This window comes from Agelaius phoeniceus, chromosome 2 (genome assembly GCF_051311805.1).
Source record: "Agelaius phoeniceus isolate bAgePho1 chromosome 2, bAgePho1.hap1, whole genome shotgun sequence".
NCBI classification, from domain to species: domain Eukaryota; kingdom Metazoa; phylum Chordata; class Aves; order Passeriformes; family Icteridae; genus Agelaius; species Agelaius phoeniceus.
Genome location: NC_135266.1, coordinates 66123217 through 66148111, shown reverse-complemented (window position 1 = coordinate 66148111; position 24895 = coordinate 66123217). Strand labels below are relative to the sequence as shown.

General features: G+C 42.6%; 1 protein-coding gene across 1 annotated transcript in view; it reads left to right on the top strand.

The window, feature by feature from the left end:
- Nucleotides 1-1943: 1943 nt before the first annotated feature.
- Nucleotides 1944-24895, top strand: part of FREM2 (FRAS1 related extracellular matrix 2) — a 120420-nt gene continuing 97468 nt past the window's right edge. The window contains exons 1-2 of the mRNA XM_054654989.2: nt 1944-7092; nt 10729-10818. Of these exons, the coding sequence (XP_054510964.2) occupies nt 1944-7092; nt 10729-10818 (5239 nt within the window). The remainder of the gene's footprint in view (nt 7093-10728; nt 10819-24895) is intronic.

The window sequence follows — 24895 nt, the reverse complement described above, 5'->3', positions numbered from 1 at the left end:
AAGTCTTGCACTTTGTACTTGGACTGTGACACAAAAGCTCACTGGCTTGTTTGACAAGACAGCAACTCTTAAAAATAAAGAGGACTTCTGCTGTTTGTACATGGAGATTTACTACTTGGTGATGGAGATAACACAGGTCAAAGAACCAGAGTGTATATCCATGGAAAATAAGAGATTTCTGTGTAAGATTTGGGGCAACTCCATCCCTTTATTATTTTTTTTTTTAGAAGCAGCAAAATATCTCAAAAGCAATTAATATTTTGAATATTGAATGTCTTGGTCATTGATACCTGGGACTCAGTTGAAGTATCTTCCTTTGAATCTTACAAATAAGACATTCATTGCTGAAGTCCAGGATGAATGTTTCATAGGGATAGACAAATGGTATTAGTACTGCTTAACTTGGTAGATATCTAACTACTAGAACTACTACCCCTGCAGCAGCATCCAAACCCATAAGTCTGTTGCATAGGTTTATTTAATAAAACAGCTTTCAGCAGTATTCCACAGGTATGTCAGTAATAGAATATAAAAATGTATCACAAATTACGATAATCCAGTGCTGTAGAACTGAATGTGGATGTCTACTGGTGTCCCCCCCCACCCCAAACCAAGCTGAATTATTTATTAGAAAGAATACTTAAATGTGAATGTAGCTGTGCCCACACTGCAAAATTCAAATTCCAAATTCGAGTTTCGCCATACAGAAAGCAAGATCACGTGCCAATGTTGCTCCACTACTGAAGGATACTGTAAGAGATCATTTTAAAAGAAGGAATAAAAAAATTACACAAATGTCGAAACAGCCTCGTGCTGTCTTTGAATCTATCTCTTTAGTGGTGTTTTTCGCTTTGTTAGAAACCTTTCCTAAACCAGCGTGCGGATCACATTTCATAAACAATGACGAATGTCAGCAACTGAGACACGCTGAATCGGAACTCAGAGCCCGCTACCGGGCATATTAAAAGGCAAGGAACTCCAAGCCCGAGCTCCCACTGATGTGCTTTTAACTGCAGGCACAAGGTGGCAGAGGTACGTGAGGCTTTCATTCCCGCGCTGCTGTGACTCGCCGCCTCCGGGGAGTGACACTGGGCACTGCCTGACTGGTGCCACTGATGCGCTCTGCGCCCGAGACATTTATCCGAGATTCCTTGTGGCGCACAGCACCGCGGGGCCGGCAGGCAGCTCCGCCGCAGCCCTGGGCCTCTTGCCCTCGTGTGACCCGTCCCGTTCTCCTCGGGGCACTTTTGTCACACCCCCGTTTCCCGTCATCCGGACCCGGCTCTCGGGCAGCCCCGTTCCTGCCACCGCTGGAACCCGGGCACCACCGCCGCCACTCCGCGGGGAATGGAGACCCCGAGCCCGTCGGCGAGCCGGGAACAGCCCGGCTTTAGTTCTGCCCCGGGGCCAGGCGGGAGCGGGGAAACTCAGAGCAGGAGGCGGAGATGCGCTCCCGCCGCTCCCGGGGCTGGCAGAGGTGCGCTCCTACGCTCCGGGAAAGCCGTGCCGCCCTCCCCCAGACTGGAGGGCTCCCTTCCCGCGGCAGCTGGCGCCAGCAGAGCAATCCGCGCAACCCCCTCCCCGCTCCCGCACCGCCGCCACCACCACCACCACCGCCGCCGCTCTCCCGACGCCTTCTCCTCCACAACCTGTTGGGGGGCCGCGGGAAGGAAGGAGGGGGAGCCCCGACCCTCTCGTAACTTGCATGATTGGCACGCAGCTCTGCCCAATCGCGAATGGCGGATTCTCCCCCCGCGGGTTCCCATTGGCTGCTCGGAGGCGCGGGGCGGGGCTTGCCGGGCCGCGGAGCTCCCCTCTGGAGCGGAGCGCGGCGCGCTCAGAGCGCAGCGTGTGCGTGGAGTGAGCGGCGCCGCGGCGGAACTGGGGCCGCGATTCCGCCGCTGCCGGAGGTTCTCGACGCTTACCCTCCGCCGGCAAGGACGATGCAGCCTCTCCCCGCCGGGCCGCGGCGGCTGCTGGCCGTCTTGCTGCTGCTGCTGGCCGGCTGTGCCTGGGCTGGGGCGGAGGAGCCGCCGCCAGGCAGCAGCGCCGCGGTCTCCTCGCCGTGGTCGCCGGAGGCGGACCCCGTGGTGGTGGCCAACCGCGGGCTGCGGGTGCCCCTGGGCCGCTCCGCCTGGCTGGACCCCACGCGGGACCTGGTGCTGCAGGTGCAGCCGGGGGACCGCTGCCACCTCACCGTGCTGGACGAGGACCCGCTGTGGCAGCGCCCGGGCCGCCTGAGCCCCCGGCGCTTCACCTGCGACTTCGGAGCCCGCGAGGTGCAGTACTCGCACCTGGGCGGCCGCAGCCCCGCCCGGGACCGCGTCCGCCTGCAGCTGCGCTACGACTCGCCGAGCCGCGCCCTGGTGCTGCCCCTGGTGCTGGAGGTGGAGGTGCTCTTCACCCAGCTGGAGATCGTCACCCGCAACCTGCCCCTCACCGTGGAGCGCCTGCGGGGCACCAGCAACCCGCTGGACGCCCGCAGCCTGGAGTTCGCCTTCGAGCCGGGCCGGCAGCGCTGCCGGGTGGGGCTGCTGCCGCTGCTGGCCGGGCTGCCCCGCTACGGAGAGATCCTCAACTACCCGCCGGCGGCGGCGGGCGGGGGCGGGGAGGCGGCGGGTGGCGGCCCGATGCCGTCCGTGATGTGGGACTGCGAGGAGTTCCTGCGCCTGGGGCTGCGCTACCGGCACACGGCCGCCGGCGGCTCCCCGAACCGCGACCTGGTGCCACTGGTGGCCGAGCTGCGGGAGGCGGCGGGCGGCGGGGCGCTGCTGAAGCGAGAGTACTTCCAGGTGCTGGTGCGGATTCGCGCCGGGAGTGAGAACGTGGCCCCCAAACCCAGCTTCCTGGCCATGCTGATGATGGAGGTGGACCAGTTTGTGCTCACCGCCCTCACGCCTGACATGCTGTCAGCTGAGGACGCGGAGTCGCCGCCCGATCTACTGCTCTTCAACATCACCTCTCCCTTTGGTCCTGGCCAAGGCCACATGGTCAGCACGGACGACCGGAGCTTGCCTGTCACGTCTTTCAGCCAGCGGGATGTGCGGGAGCTGCGCATTGCCTATCAGCCACCCATGGAGGACTCCGATCGGGAGAGGCTCTTTGAGCTTGAACTGGAAGTGTTGGACCCAGAGGGTGCTGCCTCAGAGCCCTTTGCCTTCGTGATTGTGGTGAAGCCCATGAACACCCTGGCGCCTGTGGTGACCCGCAACACTGGTCTCGTGCTCTACGAGGGGCAGTCAAGGCCTCTCTCGGGCCCTGGTCCCAGCCCCAACCTTGTGGTCAGTGATGAGGATGACCTTGAGCAGGTGCTGGTGAGTGTGGTGGCAGGGCTGAGGCATGGCCACCTCACTCTCCTGGAGGACACCCCAGGACCTGCTGCCCCTCGTAAACACTTTACAGTGGCTGAGCTGGCAGCAGGCCGAGTCATTTACCAGCACGACGGCAGCGAGTCTCCGCTCAGTGACAACCTTGTGCTGCGGCTGGAAGATGGTGGCTCTCGCCACCGCGTTGAGTTCCTTTTCCCCATTACCCTGGTGCCCACTGATGACCAGCCACCCCTGCTTAATGCTAACACAGGGCTTGCCATGGCTGAGGGTGAAACAGTGCCCATCACCACCCGTGCTCTTAGTGCCACTGACATTGACTCACAGGATGCCATCCTGCTCTTCACAGTGGAGTCTGGCCCCACGGCTGGGCAGCTCCTGCTCCGTCAGGCACAGCCACCGCCTGGCTGGGAAGAGGAGGAAGAAGAGGAGGGCTTTTCTTGGAGGAAAGTGCCAGGTGTAGCAGGGAGTTCCCTCATCTATGAAAAGCCAGTGAGAGAGTGGCTGCAACAGGACATTGTGGAAGGGCGTCTCTTTTACCACCACTTTGGGGCTCACAGCCCTGGCCCTGGGGTTGTGTTGGACCAGTTCATCTTTAGAGTCCAGGATGACAATGACCCACCCAACCGCTCTGGACCGCAGACTTTTGTGATCAGGGTACATCCTGTAGACAGGTTAGCCCCAGAGCTCCATAGCAGCAGCAGCCTGCATTTAATCGTTGCAGAGCAGCAGGTGACGCCCCTGCGCAGGAAGCACTTGTGTTACACTGACCAGGACTCGGGGGATCGGGAGCTTCGCTACACAGTAATCCAGCCCCCCACTGACACTGACTCCAACCACCCTCCTGAGGCTTATGGAGCACGCCTTGGATCCCTCGTGCTGACTGAGGATCACTCCGTGGAAGTTACGCATTTCACCCAAGCCCAGATCAACCATCACAAGATCTCGTACCGTCCCCCACAGGAGGAGCTGGGGGTGGCTCCTCATTTGATTCAGTTTCAGTATCAAGTGCAAGATGCAGCTGGCAATGCAGCCAAAGGGACTTTCACCATCTACCTGCAGCCTGTGGATAACCAGCCTCCCGAAATCACTAATACTGGCTTCACTTTGCCTGAGGGAGGCAGCCATGTCCTTAGTCCAGCTGAGCTGGATGCCAGTGACACGGACACTGAACTTGCCCGTCTCAGATTTATCCTGACCCAGGCTCCTCGGTATGGCCAGTTGCAGCTCTCTGGGTACAGTCTGGTTCCAGGAGGCATCTTTGGCCTGGAGGATATCAGACAAGGGAGGGTGGTGTATGTGCACAGTGGAGCTGAGACCAGCAGTGATACCTGCAGGCTTGATGTGAGTGATGGGGTTCATTTTGTGCCCATCACACTGAAAATGAGTGTGCACCCGGTTGATGATGAGGTTCCTACGCTACGATTGCCCCCAGGCACTCTTGGTTCCTACCTTGATGTGCTGGAGAATGGTGCTGCTGAAATCACTGCTAATGTCATTCAGGGCACGGATCAGGATACAGATGACTTTATGTTGACCTTCATTGTAGAGGATCCTCCTCAGCATGGGAGCATCCTGGTTCAAGGGGTGCCTGCAGAGAGATTTTCCCAGAGAGATCTGCTGGATGGTGCTGTGGTATATGCTCATACCGGTGGTGAAATAGGCCTTCTGCCCAAAGAGGATGTGTTCAACCTTACCTTGTCTGACCTCTCTGAGAAGTGGCGTGTCAGGGGCAATGTTGTTCAAGGAGTTTCAGTCTTGGTGACCATTCTTCCTGTTGACAGTCAAGCTCCAGAAATTTTTGTGGGGGAGCAGTTCATGGTGACAGAAGGTGACAAACGGGTCATTACTCTTGCTCACCTCAGGGCTGAAGATGTAGATACTCCTAGTGATGATATACTGTGCACAATTGTTGCTCAGCCCACATCTGGGTATGTAGAGAACATCTCTCCTGCCCCAGGATCTGAGAAATCCAGGGCAGGTGTAGCTATAAGTGCTTTTACCTTGAAGGACCTCCGTCAAGGGCACATTTTTTATGTCCAGAGTATACATAAGGGTGTAGAGCCTGTTGAAGACAGATTTGCTTTGCGCTGTTCTGATGGCATTAACTTTTCCCAGAGGCACTTCTTCCCCATTCTTGTTGTGCCGATCAATGACGAAGAGCCTGAAATCTTCCTGCGAGAGTTTGTTGTGATGGAAGGCATGAGCCTGGTGATTGATACCCCCATCCTCAATGCAGTTGATGCGGATGTCCCTGCTGATGAGTTAACATTCACAATCACCAGGCTTCCCAGGCACGGCCACATCGTGAACCAGCTGGTCAACGGAACTGTCCTAGTGGAGAGCTTCACCTTGGATCAGATAACAGAGAGCTCCAGCATTCTCTATGAACATGATGACTCTGAGACCAGGGCGGACAGTTTTGAGGTGCAGCTCTCAGATGGTAAACACACCATTAGGAAAATGGTACCCATCATGGTTATTCCTGTAGATGATGAGACGCCCAGAATGGCCATCAATGATGGTTTGGAGATTGAAATAGGGGAAACTAGAACTATTAATAACAGAATATTGAAGGCTACTGATCTTGATTCTGAAGACAAAACCTTGACATACATTATAACTTACGGGCCAGGACAAGGCCTCTTACAGAGAATAAAGCCTTCAGGTGGAGTTGAAAATATCACCCGGGGAATGAACTTCACCCAAGACGAAGTGGATAGAAATTTGATTCGATATGTGCATTTTGGTCAACAAGGAGTTCGTGATCTTATCAAGTTTGATGTGACAGATGGCATAAATCCTCTCATTGACCGCTACTTTTATGTGACAATAGGCAGCATTGATGTTGTCTTCCCAGATGTCATCAGCAAAGGAGTTTCTCTGAAGGAAGGAGGGAAGGTGACCCTTACCACTGATTTGCTTAGTACCAGTGACCTGAACAGTCCAGATGAGAACTTAGTTTTCACGATCACCAGACCACCTGTTCGTGGTCATCTTGAATGCACAGATCAGCCCGGGGTACCCATCTCCACTTTCACTCAACTCCTGTTAGCAGGCAATAAAATCTATTACATTCATACTTCAGAAGATGAGGTGAAAATGGACAGCTTTGAGTTTGAGGTGACTGATGGCTATAACCCCGTGTTTCGTACTTTCAGAATTTCTATCAGTGATGTGGACAATAAGAAACCTGTTGTCACAATCCATAACCTGGTGGTGAGTGAAAATGAGTACAAACTGATAACCCCATTTGAACTGACTGCAGAAGACAGAGATACACCTGATGCACTGCTAAAGTTTATCATCACTCAAATACCAGTTCATGGCCAGATCATGCTCAATAACTCCAAACCAGTCACCACCTTCACTAAACAAGATCTGAATGAAAATCTAATCAGCTACAAACATGATGGCTCAGAATCAGTTGAGGACAGTTTCTCTTTCACTGTTACAGACGGCACTCATACAGATTTCTATGTTTTCCCCAACACTGTGTTTGAAACAAGGAAACCTCAGACTATGAAGATTCGAATAATGGCTGTGGACAACAGTGTGCCTCAAGTTGTAATAAATAAAGGTGCTCAGACTCTCCGTGTTCTGGCCACAGGTCACATCGGGTTTCTGATTACCAACAAAGTGCTCAAAGTGGAAGACAGGGACAGTTTACATGTCACTCTTAAGATCAGAATCACAGAGGGTCCACGCCATGGCTTCCTGATTCACCTGGGGAAAGGCAACCATAGCATCAGCCAGTTCACCCAAGGTACTACAACACTTCATGTCCTTTCTTTAGATCCCTGGAAACATTATTTTTCATGCTAAACTCTATAGTAATTGATGGGAGAAACATTTCAACAAAGAGCTTATTTAAAATGGCTTCATAATATTTTACATCTGTTTATTTTTTATTACATCCGTGACAGCTTTAAACAGGAAATGTGGTCTGCTGGGTAAACACTGATTAAAGGAGCTTCATTTCTTTGGAGAGCTTATTCCAAATAGCCGGGATTTGCACTTTCTGTCAGTCACAGTGATAAAAGTTTGGATAACAGAATTGGGCTGTACATCTTAAGAGACAGTGCTTTCTTTAAGCAGTTTTATTTAGAAAATGCTATGGGGGTGGCCAGGCTGTTATTAACTAATGGCTCGGATATCGGTTGCAAGACAGTCTGAGCACACCTAACTGTAAAGCAAAATCCTTTCCCCACCAGTGGGAAATAATATATTATGAGTGCATTTGTTAATTACACAAATTACCTTAATTACACAAATCTTTACCACAAAGTGTTTGTGGTAAATTAAAAGGTAATGTAAACATTTAAAACTTATGTTAGTGGTACTTACTTTTTACGTGGCACTAAAACATTCAGTGATATAAATAGGGCAAAACCCACATGTGTCATATATACTGAAATAAAGCCTCAACCCAAGGCTCTGAAGTAACTTTAACTGAAATGGGAGCATTAGCTATTCTCTGGAGAATTTTCCATGTTACTTTACAATGACTTAGTGGCTAGTTAATTTACAATGAAATTAGGTTTTTTTGCAGCCTTCTGCAGCTGTGGAATGAGCAAACAGCTCCAACAGCATGGACACTCAGAGTTAAATGGGCCCAGTCAGGCTAGGCTGTGTAGGTGGAAAGGCTTGAGGTGAACACTTGCAGTTGGTTGAGTGTCATTTCACAGAGCCCATACTGGTACATAGCCATGTTACAGTCTTGGCTGGAGTAATGTTCTTGTCAGATATACCAAATCTTTCAAATAGGCCTGATGAACTTTGCAATGGCTGAAGTTTTAAGTTTAAGTTTTGCAATGCTGGTGCAAAAAAGAGGATGAGAGGAGACCAAACTGTCCAAGCTTTGGGGACCAAACAGTTCCTTAAATGTAAGGCTTCAGTTGTGAACTGTGAGTAATGTTGAGAGTGTTGTCAGAATACGGGAGAAAGAAGAGAGAAAGGGAGTGAGCAAAAAAACAGCTTATCACCTATTTTAGTGGATTTTCTCTTACGGTGAAGAATGTGTTATTAGTGAACAGGTGTTCTTTGAAAGCAGAGGAACAGTGATATCCCTTTTTTTTTTTTTGAGGATGTGTAGCACTTGGGAGAAGTACATATTCCATTTCCTCCCGTGCCATGTGGCCAGGCGTACATTTGTCTGATGACCATAATGAAGTTGCTACTTGGCTTTGAATTGGCTGTCCAGCCATATGGCCTGAAGGCTGTCTTAATATCCTGGGACTGCCCTAGCTAAGTAAGAAGCATGCAGCTCTTAGGAAAGGTTGGTTTAAAAGCTAGTGAGGATCCCCAGAAAGTGGTGTAACTTCACAGTTTCACACACAGCACAAATGCTCTTATTTTGTGTTGGATTGAAGAGTGTTTTTAAGAAATACACATTTCTTCAATAATATTGGCCTTTGAGATGGTCTTGCTTATGCTAGCCACACTGAGACAAATAATTGTCTAATGTTCAGGGCAGAAATAAACAAGACCCTCTTTTGTCATATTCATTATGATCCCAGTGTAAGCACAGATTTTGCAAAGGACTTTGGGAAGCCTCTGTATGGACTATTGGACCTGTTATGTGCTTTTTATGTTTTGATCTTCTCCTCTCTTTAGGCCTCCTGTCCTGTCATGTGCCACCTCTTTCAAAACGCTGAGTAGTTCCAGTTTCATCAACACATGTGGGTTCTTATGGGGCTTGTAAAACTTCTTAGACTCTTCCAGTTTGTGTTGGAAGGGACTTCTCAATCCTGTCGTTATTCACAACTGGGACAACTTTGAAGTCAAATGAAGCTCTTCAGGACATCATGCAAAAATTTTTGAAAGCTGCTTGCTAGTTTGTGAAGTCCATACTCAAACTCCCATTTCTTGGATTTGTTCCTGTGGTTGTATGAACAGGCAGCCTGACCTCTTTGAGTAGTGTAACAAGATTCATTGTGTGCAAGCAGCAGGAACAGTCTGGTTTTTCAGATTCCTGTAACTGAAAGAGAGGACAGAGCAATTATTTAGAACACAGCCTTCTGATAGTGGGGATAATTATATTTTTTGAAATAAAAAATTATGCTTGATGTATTTCAAAATTATGTTGGAGAATTCCAGTATAAAATTAATTTTTCAGGCACTGTGGTTACCCAATTGTGAATTGTGCTTATTATAACTAGGCAAGTTTTGATATAGCTAGCACAACCTAATCAGCTGTGGAAGGAAAGCACATACTTGCTCAAGTGACTCCAAACATGCTGTTAAGGAAGAGAAAACAGATCATTCTTTGCAATTATTTTGACAAAATTAAGGTCTTTGGATGGCAAGCAGCCTCTTTTTCTTATGAGTCGGTCCTGGTCCTGCAAGCACCAGTTCAAGTGCTTATCTTTATGTATGCTGGACCCATGGATTTTGATAAGGCTACCCACATGAGCAGAGCTGAGTACTGGTGTGTTTGCTGGATGAAAGATTTATGTCTTCTACTGGCATGAAGAAGTATTTGTTTGCATCCTCTTTACAGCCCCATGAATTTTTGATCTTTAACTTTCAAACATTTATGGAAGAGATTCTTCAGTTACACATATTTGCTGATAATGCTCTTAGCTTGTTTGCGCTCAAAGATGTCTGATTACTTTTGGAACTGAAGATTTGTGAAGCTCTAACAAAAGTGCTTTTGTTTTTTTTACCCATGCATCCACCCTAACATCAGAGGAGAACTTGGGTGGTACTTGAGCTCCACTTTAATGTGATTGATTTCTAACACTTTTTCTTGAAAAATGTATCAGACTTGGGTTTTTACCAACAGCAGTCCTTCAAAGAAAGTGACAAAAATTAGTTTTTATGTATATACATGTTTCTCATCACTACTCAAGGAAACCAGAAAAGAAACATTATTAACAAATGTTTGTTTATCTTTTGCATAGTTTATGGTAACTGCTGGTTCAAAATTCTACATCAGTTTTTTTTCCTTACTGAAGTAATTTCTGTTTACTTTAATTGCATCTATTTGGGTTCTTAAAACAGTCAATCACTGTAACTGTCCTCTGCAGAACTTTGCAGGTTGAAAAATGACAGAATCAATATCCTTGTGGGGATACACCTCTGTTTAAGAAAAGAAACCACTAAAAATATGAAGTAGTTCTGACTGTCAAGCCCATGTTTGTCAATTTTATTTCAGTCATTTTTGTAAATACAGCTTAAAAGAAAGAGAGCCCTGGGGAGGAGGAAGTAAAGGGAGAGAGAATGAATGATATCTGTAAAATTTCAACACTGTTAATACTGAAATTCCTCAGTTCTGCTGTGGGACCTTGACCTCCCTCTTGTTGAAGCTAAACCATTTAACACATGTCAATTTTTTTTCTAAAAAAAAAGGTTTCCTATCTTCGTAATTTAAAATAAAGTCTATTTTTCATCTTTCCAGCTGATATTGATGATATGAAGATATGCTATGTTTTACGAGGGAGTGACAATGCCACCAGTGACATTTTTCATTTTTTGGTTGAAGACAGTGGTGAGTACTCCTAAAATCTCAGTTTTTCTTCTTATTTAAAGACAAAGAATTTAAGTGTCCTTTGGGAGTTGAAGAACATCAAATTTAATTGAGGGAAGTCTGTGTTATCTCCTGGAATGTGATTGATTTTATGGCTTTCCTATATTTTGAACTATTTCTGATGATTATGAAGAGAAGTGTTGATGAAATGGTAATTGCACCTAATGAAAAAACCTCAACCTACTCTAGCAAGAAAGTGAAATTCTGTAAGTCTACTCAGATACCTTCTGTACTCAGATAGTAGTAGTAGTATACTTTCTGTAGTTTTGCCTTTGTATTCCCTCTCCAGGCTCTTCACACATAAATTCTCCTAAGTCTTTATCTTGACAAACTTTTCATTTATTTATTGTTGTCTATCTTTTTAAAGCTTCCAGTTCTAAGAGTACTCCTATCAAAACATTATTCATATCAAAACATGTACCTGTTGTGTAGAGTTCAAGTTTTTATTCTATGTACTTAACAGAATCCTCAATGGTTTGTCAAAGGTTTTTGTCAGGCAACTGGTGTCAAATCTTCTGGTTAATACTATTTTCTGGGATTGTGAGGGATGCAAAAGAAAATTATTTGAAAAAAATTGAGAATACTGGCGTGTACTCATTTGAGGGAGAACTATGTTGTGGTTTTTTAATTTGTTTTAAAAGCAGAAAGAAAGAACAGTTTAAAGGGTAAGCAAAATAGATCAACAGGCTTTTTTTTTTCCCTTCCAAAGTCTGACTTAATGTGGATATTCCTAAATGTAAATATTCCTCTGTGTGGTAACAGGTGGCTAGATTATGTTACTTTAATGCCTTTTTAAATATGTGATACATAGTTCTATGAGTAATTGGCAATGAATTTTATTAGTTGATTTAATAATATACTTCTTAGAAAGTATGCTTCAAGTTAGCTGATTGTCAGCTCCTGTACACAGCTTGTGTTACTGCTTCACAAGAAGCATAGCCAATTAAGGGTATTAAGATCAGTGAACAGGGATTTGTCCTGTCTGTCACAGACTGGACAGTTTTGTCACCATCTACCATTGCTGGAGCGGGATATTAAAACATGTTTTACTGTTTATTGTGCTGAACAAGCACAGAGGGAACACTACCTTTCGAGACTTTTGGAAATGTCTTTGCAAATCTTGATGACATTAGATACCAGGTAGTGACATAAGAGTTTGCAACACTCGACTTATTTTCCATAAATGTTTTCTTTTCACGGAGATAGAGGTTAGAGAAGCTTAAAGGTATGTAAAACAGAACATGGGATGCTGTCTTTCCATAGCAACACGTTTTTATAACAGGTGTCACCACAAGGTGACATTGTTCATGATTTTTGAATTATTCTTTTAGTAAGTGAACAAATATTCAGTCTTGAGATTGTTTTGAGGTTTTATGTGATGGGGGTAATTAAAGCTGATGAAAGTTTGCTCTCAGTGAGCTGTTAAACATCAGTTCTTAAAACTGAGTTGCCCCTTGAGAGACCAACATTTGTGGGACTTGTCTCTGTGCTATTTAACACTTCTTAGTGGCAAATACGTAGTCAAAGTAAATTGCACCTAATATATGATTTTTTTCATTGGAAAGCTTACCTGTCGCATCTGCTTCTATTTGGCAGAGTTGTAACAGCCTGTCAATTGTAACAGCATGCTATTTTTCAGAATACAAAGAATCATGATAGTAAGGTGCTTGTTGATTTTTTAGAACCTTTGGAAGTTGTGACATTACTGTCATCAACACTACTTAGCAAGATGGTAAGATGGTTTTTGCTATCCTGAGGCTATTTGTTGACAGAAAAATGAGCTGTGTTGCATTTCACAGTATTTCTGATTTTGAAGATGGTAAAGATGTATTTAAAGTTGATGAAGTTGTGATCAAAACATTAGTAGTTGTCTGTCTGAAATATCTCAAGTTTATTAGCAATGTCTTTAGAATCTGTAACAGCTGAAAAATCCAGCAATTTAATCTACTTCTAATTCCACCCTCCTCAGAAAGACTTCAAAGCCAGTGTTTTGCAGCTCAGATGTATTTTGGCAGACTTTCAATTGTACCAAGGCTATTGTTTAGGATTTTTTTTGATTTTAAGCCAAATCATATTAAGAGACTCCACACAAGAGCTGAGTGAAAGATGGAGCACAGGTGATCAACATCCATTGTAGAAAGCCATGCTTCAGACTTCTTCAAGATTTTTGCAGTAGTAACAGGTTTGTGCTACCCTGCAGTGCCTAGTGCTATAAATCAAGTAAGTGGGACTTCACTTAAACTGAATTGTGTGATTGTCCCTGAGTGATCTGGTTTAAATCAAGAAGCATTTCAAAACATGATTCAATGAATGAATATGCATTTGTATAATTCAGCTAAGTAATTTCAAATAACTTAAAAGCCCTAAAATAAGTCACATCTTGTAACCCAAGTAGTTTGTATCTTCTAGGCTTTCATGCCTCAGCAAGGGGAACATACAACAGCACTTCCTGCTCTTTTCATGTGACATGAATTAGAAAGTTGTTTTTGCCCCAGACCTGTATGTTGCCTGTAAAATACTTTTCTACATGTCCTGTGATATTTGTTCATAATCTCTGAACTGCAAATAGGAGAAGAGCATGACTTCCTCTAGGTCTGTCTTTGGTGGCTGATCTGCCATGCTTATTATACCATGACTTATGAAAACAAATGCAGAAGCTCTTTTGTTGGCCTCTTAATGAGGAAAGTCTGACTGGGGCCTGAGGGTGTTATTTCATGCAATTGCCTGGAGACCAAGTACAAGGAGTCATCAAACTGCTCTGGTGTGAGCTTTGTTGTGGATTTGGAATTTTGTTTATCTTCTCACATGCAGTAGTATTTATGGTAAGCAAGTTAGGGCAACAGCAGACTGGGTGGGTAGGTGAGGGGGAAAGGGCCAAGTCAGCCCTCTGGCCCCTTGCCTGCTCCCCTTCTTTCAGCAGGAGTAAGGTGAGTGCCATGCTGCATACCAAGGCATGACCTGGGACCTGAAAGCATGAAATATGGCACTGGAACAAGGCTCTTTGCTTAGTGGCCAGCAGAGAAAACTGATGTACAGACAAATGAAGAGTAGCTTGGGGATTATGGCTAGCTCATAATAAACTTTGTGATGCTAACTAAAGAGAACAGACATGGGCTGAATATGAAGAGAAAGGAAATCCATTTAAAAGGAAAGTAAGTCCTTAGGACTATAATTAGCAAGCAAGAGCATAGGCCTGCTGTATTCAAACCAAAATTAGAGGTTTCACCAGGAAGAACTGGTTGAGGTTTAAAGCTCTGAAGGAGTCTTATTGTCAGCATCAATTACCTACAAATGTATGGCTGTCAATATTTTATGGCTTTAAATGACGTTTTTAATAAGAGCAATTAAAAAGTAAAATAAGCTGGACACAATTCCCCTTTTTATCAACACTAATGCTTTTTAAAGGTAGAAAGCCTATGCTTCCTATGTAGGGAAGATGTTCTGCTATAAAGTGGATGAGCCCATGCATTTCTGTTGTACTTAGAATAAGAAGACTCTGTAGTACATCAGATGCTGCTGAGTTAGTGACATTTTCAAAAAAACTACTGTGGTTCATATTAAGAATTTAATTTCCATTTTGTCTTGAATTCTAATTTTAAAATAATAATGTGGAGACCTTTTGGTACCAAAAAAGTGTTATGAGTCCATTTCTGTGAAACTTTGAAAGAAGTGTGGAATTTTCTTTTTCACAAAGGTTGCAAAATAGTCTCAGTTGAATCACATTCCTCAAGAGTGGCCTCTACATTCCATTAAGAAGGTGGAGAAAAAACCCTTCTTAGCAAGTGCAAGCATGTGACAGTGGTGAATCCTGATGTTTACATTATAAAAATTCTTAATTCAATGATTAATAAAGAAATGAATGCTACCAGAACACAGGGAAAGCAGGATTTCTATTTCTCATGGGGAGGTAAAATGCAAATCTAGACTGATAGCTGAACTCTTGCATGTATTTCTGGTATGTAAGTTTCAACACTATTGAGAGACTCACTAGGCTGAAAAAAAAAGATCCAGTTGAAAATGATTCAGTCTTTTAGTAAATGAAAAATACACTCATAGACTAACTTATATCTGATAATTTTAAGGAGAAGCTGCAGTTTCTGCAACAAGTTCATAGTACTGGAAGCTAGGCAAAATTATGTGTGTAGGGCACTGCATAGAGTTGGTGCTTCAGCTGTGCAAAATGGCATTAATCTGTATGGAATGAAAGTTGACACAGAAATTAGCTCCAGTTGAGCTAATGTTGAGCTCTGGTGCCTGTTTCAGAAAACTGGACACTACAATTTTATGTTACATCCCTTATGAGGGATGTCTGAGGCATTTTTACTCCTTATGTGAACTGGGCATAAAAAATGCAGTTAAAACTGAAGTCTGTTGTTTACCTTCTCTTCATTTTTGCTTATCTGAGATTCATTATTGTCACTGCAGTAAGTCGTAATAATTGACTAAGAATCTGGATTTAATGCCTAGCTATCTATTCTGTAGGAAATATTTTCTCATTAAAGTTGCTGTTTAAATAATCTGAAACTGGTTAAACTGGTTTAAGGCAGTTTTTTTGCCAGATTCTGCTGATTGTGTAGTGTAAAACAAACATACCCCAAAACTGGCAGTAAACTCATACCCCAGCAGAACCTCCATGCCTCCAGAGGCAGTACCAAGATGAAATACATTCCCCTGCCCAGCAGTGGTGTCTGGGGTAGCAGCACTACTGTGGCAGCATGTGGACTGCCTGTTAGAGAGCAGCTATTGTATTCTTCTTTTGATTCCCATAAGAAAAATTCTTTATTCTATTTAGGTTTTGTAGATAGCTCTGAAATGTTCAAGATCAGGTCATGTAAAGTCAGTGAAGGAATGTTCATCTCTTGTAAATAGTGGTCTGATCCCAGATATTTTCAAAAGAAGACCTGTTTCTTGGCCTGCTTGTTACTTGACTCGTGCTCTCATCGCAGTACTTTGCTGTGTTTGCTCTCCCTCCTCCCCTGTCTGTCTTCTGAAGCTTGGGAAACTGTCAACCAGGATTGCAGCAGCCATCGAAGAAATTTCTGTGTTCAGCCTTAGTATTTTTTTGTTGCAAGAGGCCAATGCCACACTAGTAATAATGCAAAATATTACTAGTGTGGCATTAGTCAGTTCCGTTACATTTTCCTGTTTTGAGTAACAAAATGAGATGAGCCTGGTGTGGGCTTTTTGGTCTGGAGCATTCTGAAAAAAACACCCTGATTGTGTGAGGGGAAAACCCATTTCCTACTCAGCTTTAATTTGAACCATAATCTGCCTGTCCCTTACCTACTTTCATTCTCTGCTCAGTGCTTGAGTCCTCCAAACTGTTTCTTTAGGACTGCTATGATATCTTGCAGCACCTTGCCTCAAGGGTAGAAAGGTTTCAAAGGAGAAGTAATGACAGAGTCTCATAGCTGGTTTAGGAATGTCAGGATCACTAGGGAAACAAGAATTGTTTCATTTCAGGCTCTTTGGGCAGCTTTTCTGACTTAAAGCCAAAGCATCACAAAGCCATGGCTCACTAAAACTGGTGATTTACATCATTAGCTAAATCTTACTTAAACTTTTTGTTACAGATCCCTAAATGCCTTAACACAGTACTGCATTTTGCTGTACTAACATTTGACTAAATCCCTACTGAAGAGAGAATCTTTCAAAAAGAATTCCCTGAAATTAGCCTTTAAGCCAAATTTATGGGAAAATTTAATAAACTTTTCCCAAATATGTTTATGCAAGAAATAAAGAATCATGTTCCACTGCCTAGAGAAAACTCTCTATTAAGTTTGTGAAATACAGGTATTGCATCTGTCATCCTTTGTTTTGCTAAACAAATATTTTTTTAGGAACTTTACCATTCTTGTATGCTTTATTAATGTATGAGGGAATAATATTTCACCCTTGACTTTAATTATTAAACTATAACAGTTGTCAGTGCTATTTTTCAAAGCCAAAATGCCAATGTTTTTTCCTGGGTGAGCTATAATAATAGTATCATATCAGACCTTTTGGACTGAATATCTGATAGTTCCTAAAGTAGCAAATGGGTAAAATACGATTGGGGATTATTTGCAGCATCCTCAGTTGACCTCACTTATGGCATTTGGGCACACGAGTCTTGGCAAGACACATCAACTACATTTATCTTTGGCTTAAAAATGAAGACATCACATGTTGATGGTTTGTTTGCCATCATTTGCCAAGTACTGTATTGGATTCTGGTCCATTGCCAGGCTTGTTGCTGCTGTTTTAATATACTCTAGGATGGTGCCCAAACAATTTTCCATATGTCACGCTTCTTACTGCAAGTATTATCAGAGGATTTAAATTGCTTGACACTACAGTTTATCTATTAAAAAAAAATCAAAATAAACTTTACTGTAAATAAAAGATGAGTTCGTGGGGATGTTATTGTCAATGTGGCTGCAAGGTGTCAGCAAAATTATCTATCCGTGAAAATATACAGGATTAAGAGATGCTTATATGGGGCATATAGAAAGTCTGGTACAAGCCTTACTAATCTCAGTGGAAAGATTTTCATTGTCTTCTGTTCTAGTTATTATATTGATCTCCTTGTCCTGGGATTTTAGACTGAATAATGGGAATTACTGAATTTTCCATTTCTAACTTGAATATCACCTTATCCTCCAAATATGGACATAGAAGACCTGTTTTGTCTAGTTGAAACAAGATGTTTGTTTGAGACAAGTTAAGGTAGTGATTTAGCAAGTGTGACATAGCAAGAGAATTTTTGTATGGTTTTGATTATTTGAGTTCAAATGGTGATTTTATCCAAAAACAAAGAAAGCTTTCCCTCTCCTCCCCATCCTGGATTTTTAATAATTTTCTTTAAAAAGCAATGCAGTGTAATTGAAGGGTAAGTTTAGATATTGCCTTGGATTAGTAGAGGAGAGTCAATTATGGTTTTAATTGTCTTTTATACAGAACTTAGGGCACTTTTTCCAAACATGGAAGTCTCGGATGCAATTCCTTCCTTCATTTGAGAGGCTTTTTAACACATACTTCCACTAATGTGCCTTCGCTTACATTCTGGCCTGTTTTCTATTGATTTTCTGTTTGCTGCCCAAGTATATGAGTTCACTCTTTTGAATATTGCCTGCACTTGAATGTTCCACTTTCAACTAAGTATTGTTACATTGGGCCAACAAATTCTGTCTTTTTTTTTTTTTTTTGTGTTCTCTCCTCCTTTTCCCCCTATATTTCTCCTTTGCTGGTGACACTGCTATGTTCCACAGAATAAAATGGCTTAGGATCAGTGCCTTCCAGAATAACCCTTAGGCTGGTGGTTTAGATCAGGGTTTAGAGAAGGCAGATATTGATTCTGTTCCAGTTCTCCTTGAGTCAGGGTCAATGGTCTTTTCTTCTGTATTGAATGGGTGCCTGGACTATTGGGCTGGTTGAGTAGAAAGGAAATGTCTCAAACACCAATACCTATTGATAGTATTTTTCTAGTTTCCACCTGAGATCACTTGCTGAGTAATCACACTTTCAAAGAACAGATACAGTTGCAACAAAATTTACCAGTTCAGCCCTTGAAGCTCAATCACGCTTGTTTTCCTGAGCTGAATAGTGCCATTGATTTCATTTGACCTGGTCAGATGAGAGACAAGGAAGGTATAAGGTGGCCCTATAAGTACTTAACAGGCTTCTTACTTAAAAATAATCCATAATTTAGCTTTTATATTCTTGTGATAAAGAGTAAGGCTCAGATAGCAGCAAAAGAAGCATGACAATGAGAAGTAAAATTAGGTCAAAATGCAAGAATTAAAGGGATTAAGAAGACACACAAGGCTTAAGTAGAAGAATTGAGAACTCTCAGCAGTAACACTGATTGCCAGTGACATGAGAACTTGCAGAAAGACGCTAATTCCTAAAGTGAACTATAATAAGCTTGTGAAATTATCTTGGTAGTCAGTTGGAAATATTTTTGATTTGGATATTCTGAAGAGCTCTAGAGAAGGGACACTGGCTGCTGTCAAGAAATCCTGCTAACAGCTTGTTTAATTTCCCAATTTGTTTTAATCAAGGGATCCTAAACAGCCCTCAAGATAAGTTTAGCTTTTATCACTTTGCTGGCCAGTTAAGTGTGTAGAGTCCTCTAGAGTTCCCATAAAGGTCTGTTTGAGTAGTAAAAAAAATGTATGCAGGAAGTTTCTGGATTTCTTTAAAAATTAGGTTGATACTTATTCAAAGAGTGATAAGCATCTCTGAAACAAACAACAGATGCATGAAAAAAAGTATTCCAACAAGAAAGGTTAATGAGTATTAAGTAATTAGTAAGTACTTATCTATGGAAGGATGCTAAGAATCAAATTAAGTTAAAAATGGCGAAAATATAATGATGGCATATTTTGTCATCAAAGTCTCTCAATTTCTGCATCTTAATTTGCAACATTCTTACTGGTGCACATTTCTATTTGCCTTGCTAGATATTATAAGGGCAATTCTTGCCTAGTCAGCCTCTGTGTTTTTTCTGAAAAAATGAAGACAATTATTTTTTTTGGTTTCATAAGCCCAAATTTTGCTTGGATACTGTTCAAATTTTTCCTGAAATTATATTACTTGTTCTTTATAATTGGCATTGAAGTAAGTTAGGGAGTATTTTGGTTGGCTAGAGCTTAACAATGGAAGCAGTAGGGTAGGAATCAAGGAAAGGCTTGCAAGGCAGATCTCCTGGTGGGGAGATCTGTTATAGAGCACCCAACCAGGATGGAAAGGCAGATGGAATAGTCTTTTAGCTGCCGTGAGAAGCTAATGGAGAGCACTGGCTCTTGTGCTCCTGGGAGACTTCAGCTTATAGCATGTCTGCTGCAGGTCCAGGAGAGCAAGGAGAAAGCAGTCTAAGGAGGTCCTGGAATATATGAAGACAACTTCCTGACACAGCTGGTCAGTGAGTCGACCAGCTGGACCTGCTGTTTGTCAGCAGGGAAGGAGTGGTGGGAGATGTGGTGGTTGGAGGCTGTTTTGGGCACAGCTATCACAAAATTGAGTTTAAAGGAAGAGGAGAACTGCCACCTTGGACTTCTGAAGGGCATACCTTGGCCTGTTTAGGAGCCTGTTTGACAGAGTCTCTTGGGGGACAGTCCAGAAAGGCAGAGGGGGCCAGGAAAGCCACACGTTCTTCAAGAAGGAAATCTTAAAAGTGCAGAATTTGTAAGTCCTGATGTGCCAGAAGTAGGGAAGTAGACCAACTTGCCTGAACAGAGAGCTTTGGCTGGAACTTGGGGAACAGAAGAGCTTATCACCTTTGGAAGAAGGGGCAGGCGACTCAGGAGGAAGACAAGGATAACATCAATTTATGCAGTTAGAAAATTAGGAGAGCCAAATCCCAAGTAGAGGTTAATCTAGCTATTGCCGTGAAAAACAATTTTAAAATTGTGAGAAAAAAAGGAGTAAGGAAAAACTATCCTGAATTGGATGTGGGGAGAAAAATAATGACAAAGGATGAGGGACTAAGTTCACCCTCAGCAAGTTTGGTGATTACACCGAGTTGGGTGTGAGTACTGATCTTCTTGAGTGCAGGAGGGATCTGGACAGGCTGGATCTATGGGCCAAGGCTGACTGGAAGAAGTTCAAGAAGGCAAAGTGCTGGCTTCCAGTCTTGTGTCAAAATAATCCCGTGCAGTACTACAGGCTGGGGGAAAAGGATCTGGGGGTACTGATTAACAACAGCTGGACATGAGCCAGTGTGTGCTCAGGTGGCCAAGAAGGCCAATGGCATCCTGGCCTGTCTTGGTAATGGTGTGGCCAGCAGGATCAGGTCAGTGATTGTCCCCTTCTAGTCAGCACTGGTGAGGCCACACTGTGAATCCTGTGCTCAGTTTTGGGCCCCTCCCTACAAGAAAGGCACTGAGGTGCTGGAATGTCCACAGAAGGGCAGTGGAGCTGGTGAAGGGTCTGGAGCACAAGTCCTGTGAGGAGCATCTGAGGCAGCTGGGGGTTTTACCCTGGAGAAAAGGAGGCTCAGGGCAGACCTCACTGCTCACCACCTACTGCCTGAAAGGAAGGTGTAGTGAGGTGGGGGTTGGCCTCTTCTCTCAGGTGACAAGTGGCAGGACAAGGGGAAATGGACTCAGGTTGCACTAGGGAAGGTTTAGATTGGATATTTGAAAAATTTTTCATGGAAAATCTCATCAGGCATTGGAACAGGCTGCTTAGGAAAGTGGTTGAATGCCCATCCCTGGAGGTATTTAAAAGACATGTGGATGTCATGATTTCGTGGTAAACTTGGCAGTGCTGGGTTTGTGGTTGTAATCAATGATTTTAAAGGTCTTTTCCAACCTAGATGATTATATCATTCTATGAAATTAAAAGCCAGGAATGATACAAGCATAGTGAAAATCCTATTAGAGTAAATTAATTAATTAGACTTGTGTTGATTATTGTTTAGGTTTGGTCTAGGTCAGATTATCTTAAACTGGTATAGTGTGGCTTGTTTTCTCTAGGGTTTCCTTCAGTTAATTTTTCTTTAACAGATTTAACAAATTATTTTTTGGTTTTATTACTAGAAAAGATTTCATTTAGCAGTAGGCCCTTAGGAAGCTCTTTGAGAAGACAAAAAAAAATTTCCCCTTCCTGAAGAAGGATTTTGACTTGTTTAAGTTCAAGTCATTAGTAAAACATTAATTCAGTTGGCTTGACACACCATTGCCCTGAATGTTTGCTAAGATTCCAATCTCAGTAACTCTTAAGTACCAGCGTTGCACTTCTGTCACTGCTGTATAATGCACATTTTCTTCAAGACTGTAGGAATGCTGTTACCACACACTTTGCTGCCTCTCTAAAGCTTTGTAGTTAGGGAATAACAATAATTAGAGAGGGAATTGTAAGGGTACCTTTTAAGAAACATTTGAAGCCTAATTCAAAGCCCAGTGCCTCCAGTGAGGCTCTTCGTGCCTCAAGGTTTTTGGTTTGAGCCTCCATTACTGAAATCAGTGAGAAATTTTTTTTCACTCACTTCTGTGGTGTTCAAGAGTACATTGTGCAAGATAAGATTCTCATAGCTAAAAGGTTATTCAGCTGTCCCCAAAACTATTTTGCCCTAGAAGTTTTTATTTTACGGCCTTTGATCAAAGTATTTGATTTCTTATTCTCATGTCTGCTTTTTAAGCAGAACTTGTGAACTCAAGAGCCTGAGACACTGTAGCCAGTTAAAAAAAAGCCACTATATTATTTCAAGACTTTCCTGGGCTTTGTGCTGAATTCAGTCAATGTCTATGCCATTAAACTGGCTCATCACAACCATAGAGCATTTGTAGTCCTGTGTGCTCAGATGCATCCCTCCTGAGAGAATTGCACTGAGTGTTTTGGGTAGAGATACAAGATTCTAGTGGAAAGGAAACTAGTCAATACCTTTTTCTTTTCCTGTCAGATGCACAGTGCATCACACTCAGCTCCTTCTTTAGGGATAGATAATGCAGTGTTGTACATTTAAGATCCAAATGACAGAGCTTCTCTACTGGGCATTTTGGGTGGGATTTTGGATCCTGGATTAATCCTAATCAAGTGGAGATCCTTAAAGTGCTGTATTAGTAGCCATAATAAGTTTAGGTTTTGTTCATAACCTTGAGGATGACTAGATGTAGATGTGACATAGTAACAATTGCTCTGAATTCTAATCCAATTTTGCCCATAGTTTCCTTTTAATGTGTACTTAGAATTGCATAATCATGTAAGTATTAAACAGAGCAATGTTCTGCACTGGCAAGGTGTCCATTTTAGTTGGTGAAGTGAACATTTTCAAGCTTGTTGGCTGATTTGGGTATTACACTAAACATAGGAAAGGACATGAGGTTGCCAGTGTCTTGCTTTTACTTATTAAATCATTGTGTATTGTATGTGTTGCAGATATTTGAGACCTGTGCTCAATTTTCTGTGCTGCCTGAGGAATCTTAAGTAGATATTTCCTATAAAACTGCTGTTACCTTTAGGCTGTAGGAAATGTGAGTTAGGCTGTAGGAAATGTGCTCCTGCAGAATCCCGTTGTTTGTACACCAGTGGCAAGTGGGAATTCGATAAAGCTTTGCTTTTGTTACTGTTTTGTTTTGTTACTGTTTTGCCACCACTGAAAAAACACAGGCAAGAAGAGGAAAGAGTAGCTGGAATAGGCGGACTTTGTGCATGAAACCAAAGTTTTATTACTGCAGTGGTTGAAGGGGCCTAAAAATGAAGGATTTCATTGGAATTCATCAGCCAGCCCGTGAGCTCAAATACTTTCATCTAGCTCTCCTTTCTCCTCCCCTCCCTCCCACTTAAAGATAGGCAGAAGGTAATTTAGTAGTATGTCCTGCAAGTATTGTAGCAACAGCACAGCAGAGTCCTGTGGGTCTTCTTAAGCTGCACAGTTACTATATGCTTGGTTCTTATTTTAACATATACTACTTCTGACTTATTGAAGGATGACAACAGGATATCAAATAAGCAGGATAATTTTCACCAGTGTTGTTCTGCCCTGAATCATATAATGCATAATTCTTGAGTTTCAGATTATGAAGTATGCAAGATAGGATCACAATAGAAAAATGCTTTATTCAGTCACTTGTTTACTTAAGGGAAAATAACTCTTTAAAAGAAGAAGTACTAATGCACTTTTAACATGTAAAGTATCTTCTTTGTGTTCCTATTCCCCATTCAACACACACAACCGAACCACCCACATCTCTACACCAAGGTAGTGAGCCTGCAGTGATTCCTGTATCATGTCTCCACCAACCCAAATTATGCTGCTATTTAAACTCCTTTACTGAATTGTTAGGTTCATAGCACAAGTAAACTCAAGATTATATGATTTATTTTGATCAGCCCATGAAAATATATTGGCACCATATTCCAGTTAATGCCCTACAAATGTTTACTAAATCTTTAGGAAAGAGGATGAGACAGAGAAGAGAAATATTTTTTATGAGGTCGGTCTTTTTTTCTTTTTATTGAGTTTCCTCACTGTATCCCCAAAATAGCCTTTAACTAATTCCCTTTTTCTGTCATTCAAGAGAGCTGTTTCTGAGAAAATGCATTTTGCTACTCTTAACATGCTTGAAAATTGAAAGAAGCCTCAAATGAATCTAGATCAGAGAAATGCAAACCCATTGAATGAAATGTTAGTCTTAAAGTTGTAAAAATTTCAACATATTGAGTAAGAAACAAATGTAGTTTTAGACTGTTAATCTCTTTGTAGTTACTGCTATTATTTAAAGTAGTTTGATAATCAGCAGTCATACGAACTCTGCTTGAAATCATTATGATAAAATTATGTCCTTCCCTCGATTGCTACTGTAACCACCTATTAAGCAAATAACTTAAGTATGCAACTTGTGATTTTTCATGGTTCTTTAAACTTCCCTTAATTACACCCTTCAACCAGGCCTTATTCCTTGTTTTGAGGTACCAGATTCATCTAAACCTCTGAGGAGGAGGCATTCCTGAATCAATATCTGGTTACAGAGTTACTGAGATCTCAAGTGACTGCCTTACTTTCTGACACTGTCTGCTTCTAGGGAAACTTAATTTAACTGGGGCACCTCTGAGGTTCCTCTTAGTGGTGTGATGAATCTGTTTGTTGTTGAACAGACTTCCCCTGGCTTCCACAGCTAAAAGAGAATAAATCTAAATCCTCTGTGAACTTGACTTCTATTTTTAGTAAGACTGTCTGCAAGGTCTTTGGGATGGAGCTGGGACATACTTTTGCAAATGCAGATGGCATCTGATTTGACTATGCATGGCTTTGCTTGATTGGTCCCTCATCAACAGTAAAAGTGTTATTTAGGTAAAAAAATAGCTTCTATAATGTTTTTTCCTGCACCTCTTCAATTTTGTGCTTGGAATGGAATATATGGACATTGGAGCATAAATATGTTGTAAAACATCTAAATATTCTTTGTTTAAATCTTGTGGTTTTCATAGCTTTTGAGTACTTTTGAAACATAATAATTTTTGTGTAGTTTTTTTCTTTCAAGTATTAATTTTGACTTGTGAAGGGTTTTTTTTGGGTTTTTGTTTGTTTGTTTTTGGGCTGGGTTTTTGGTGG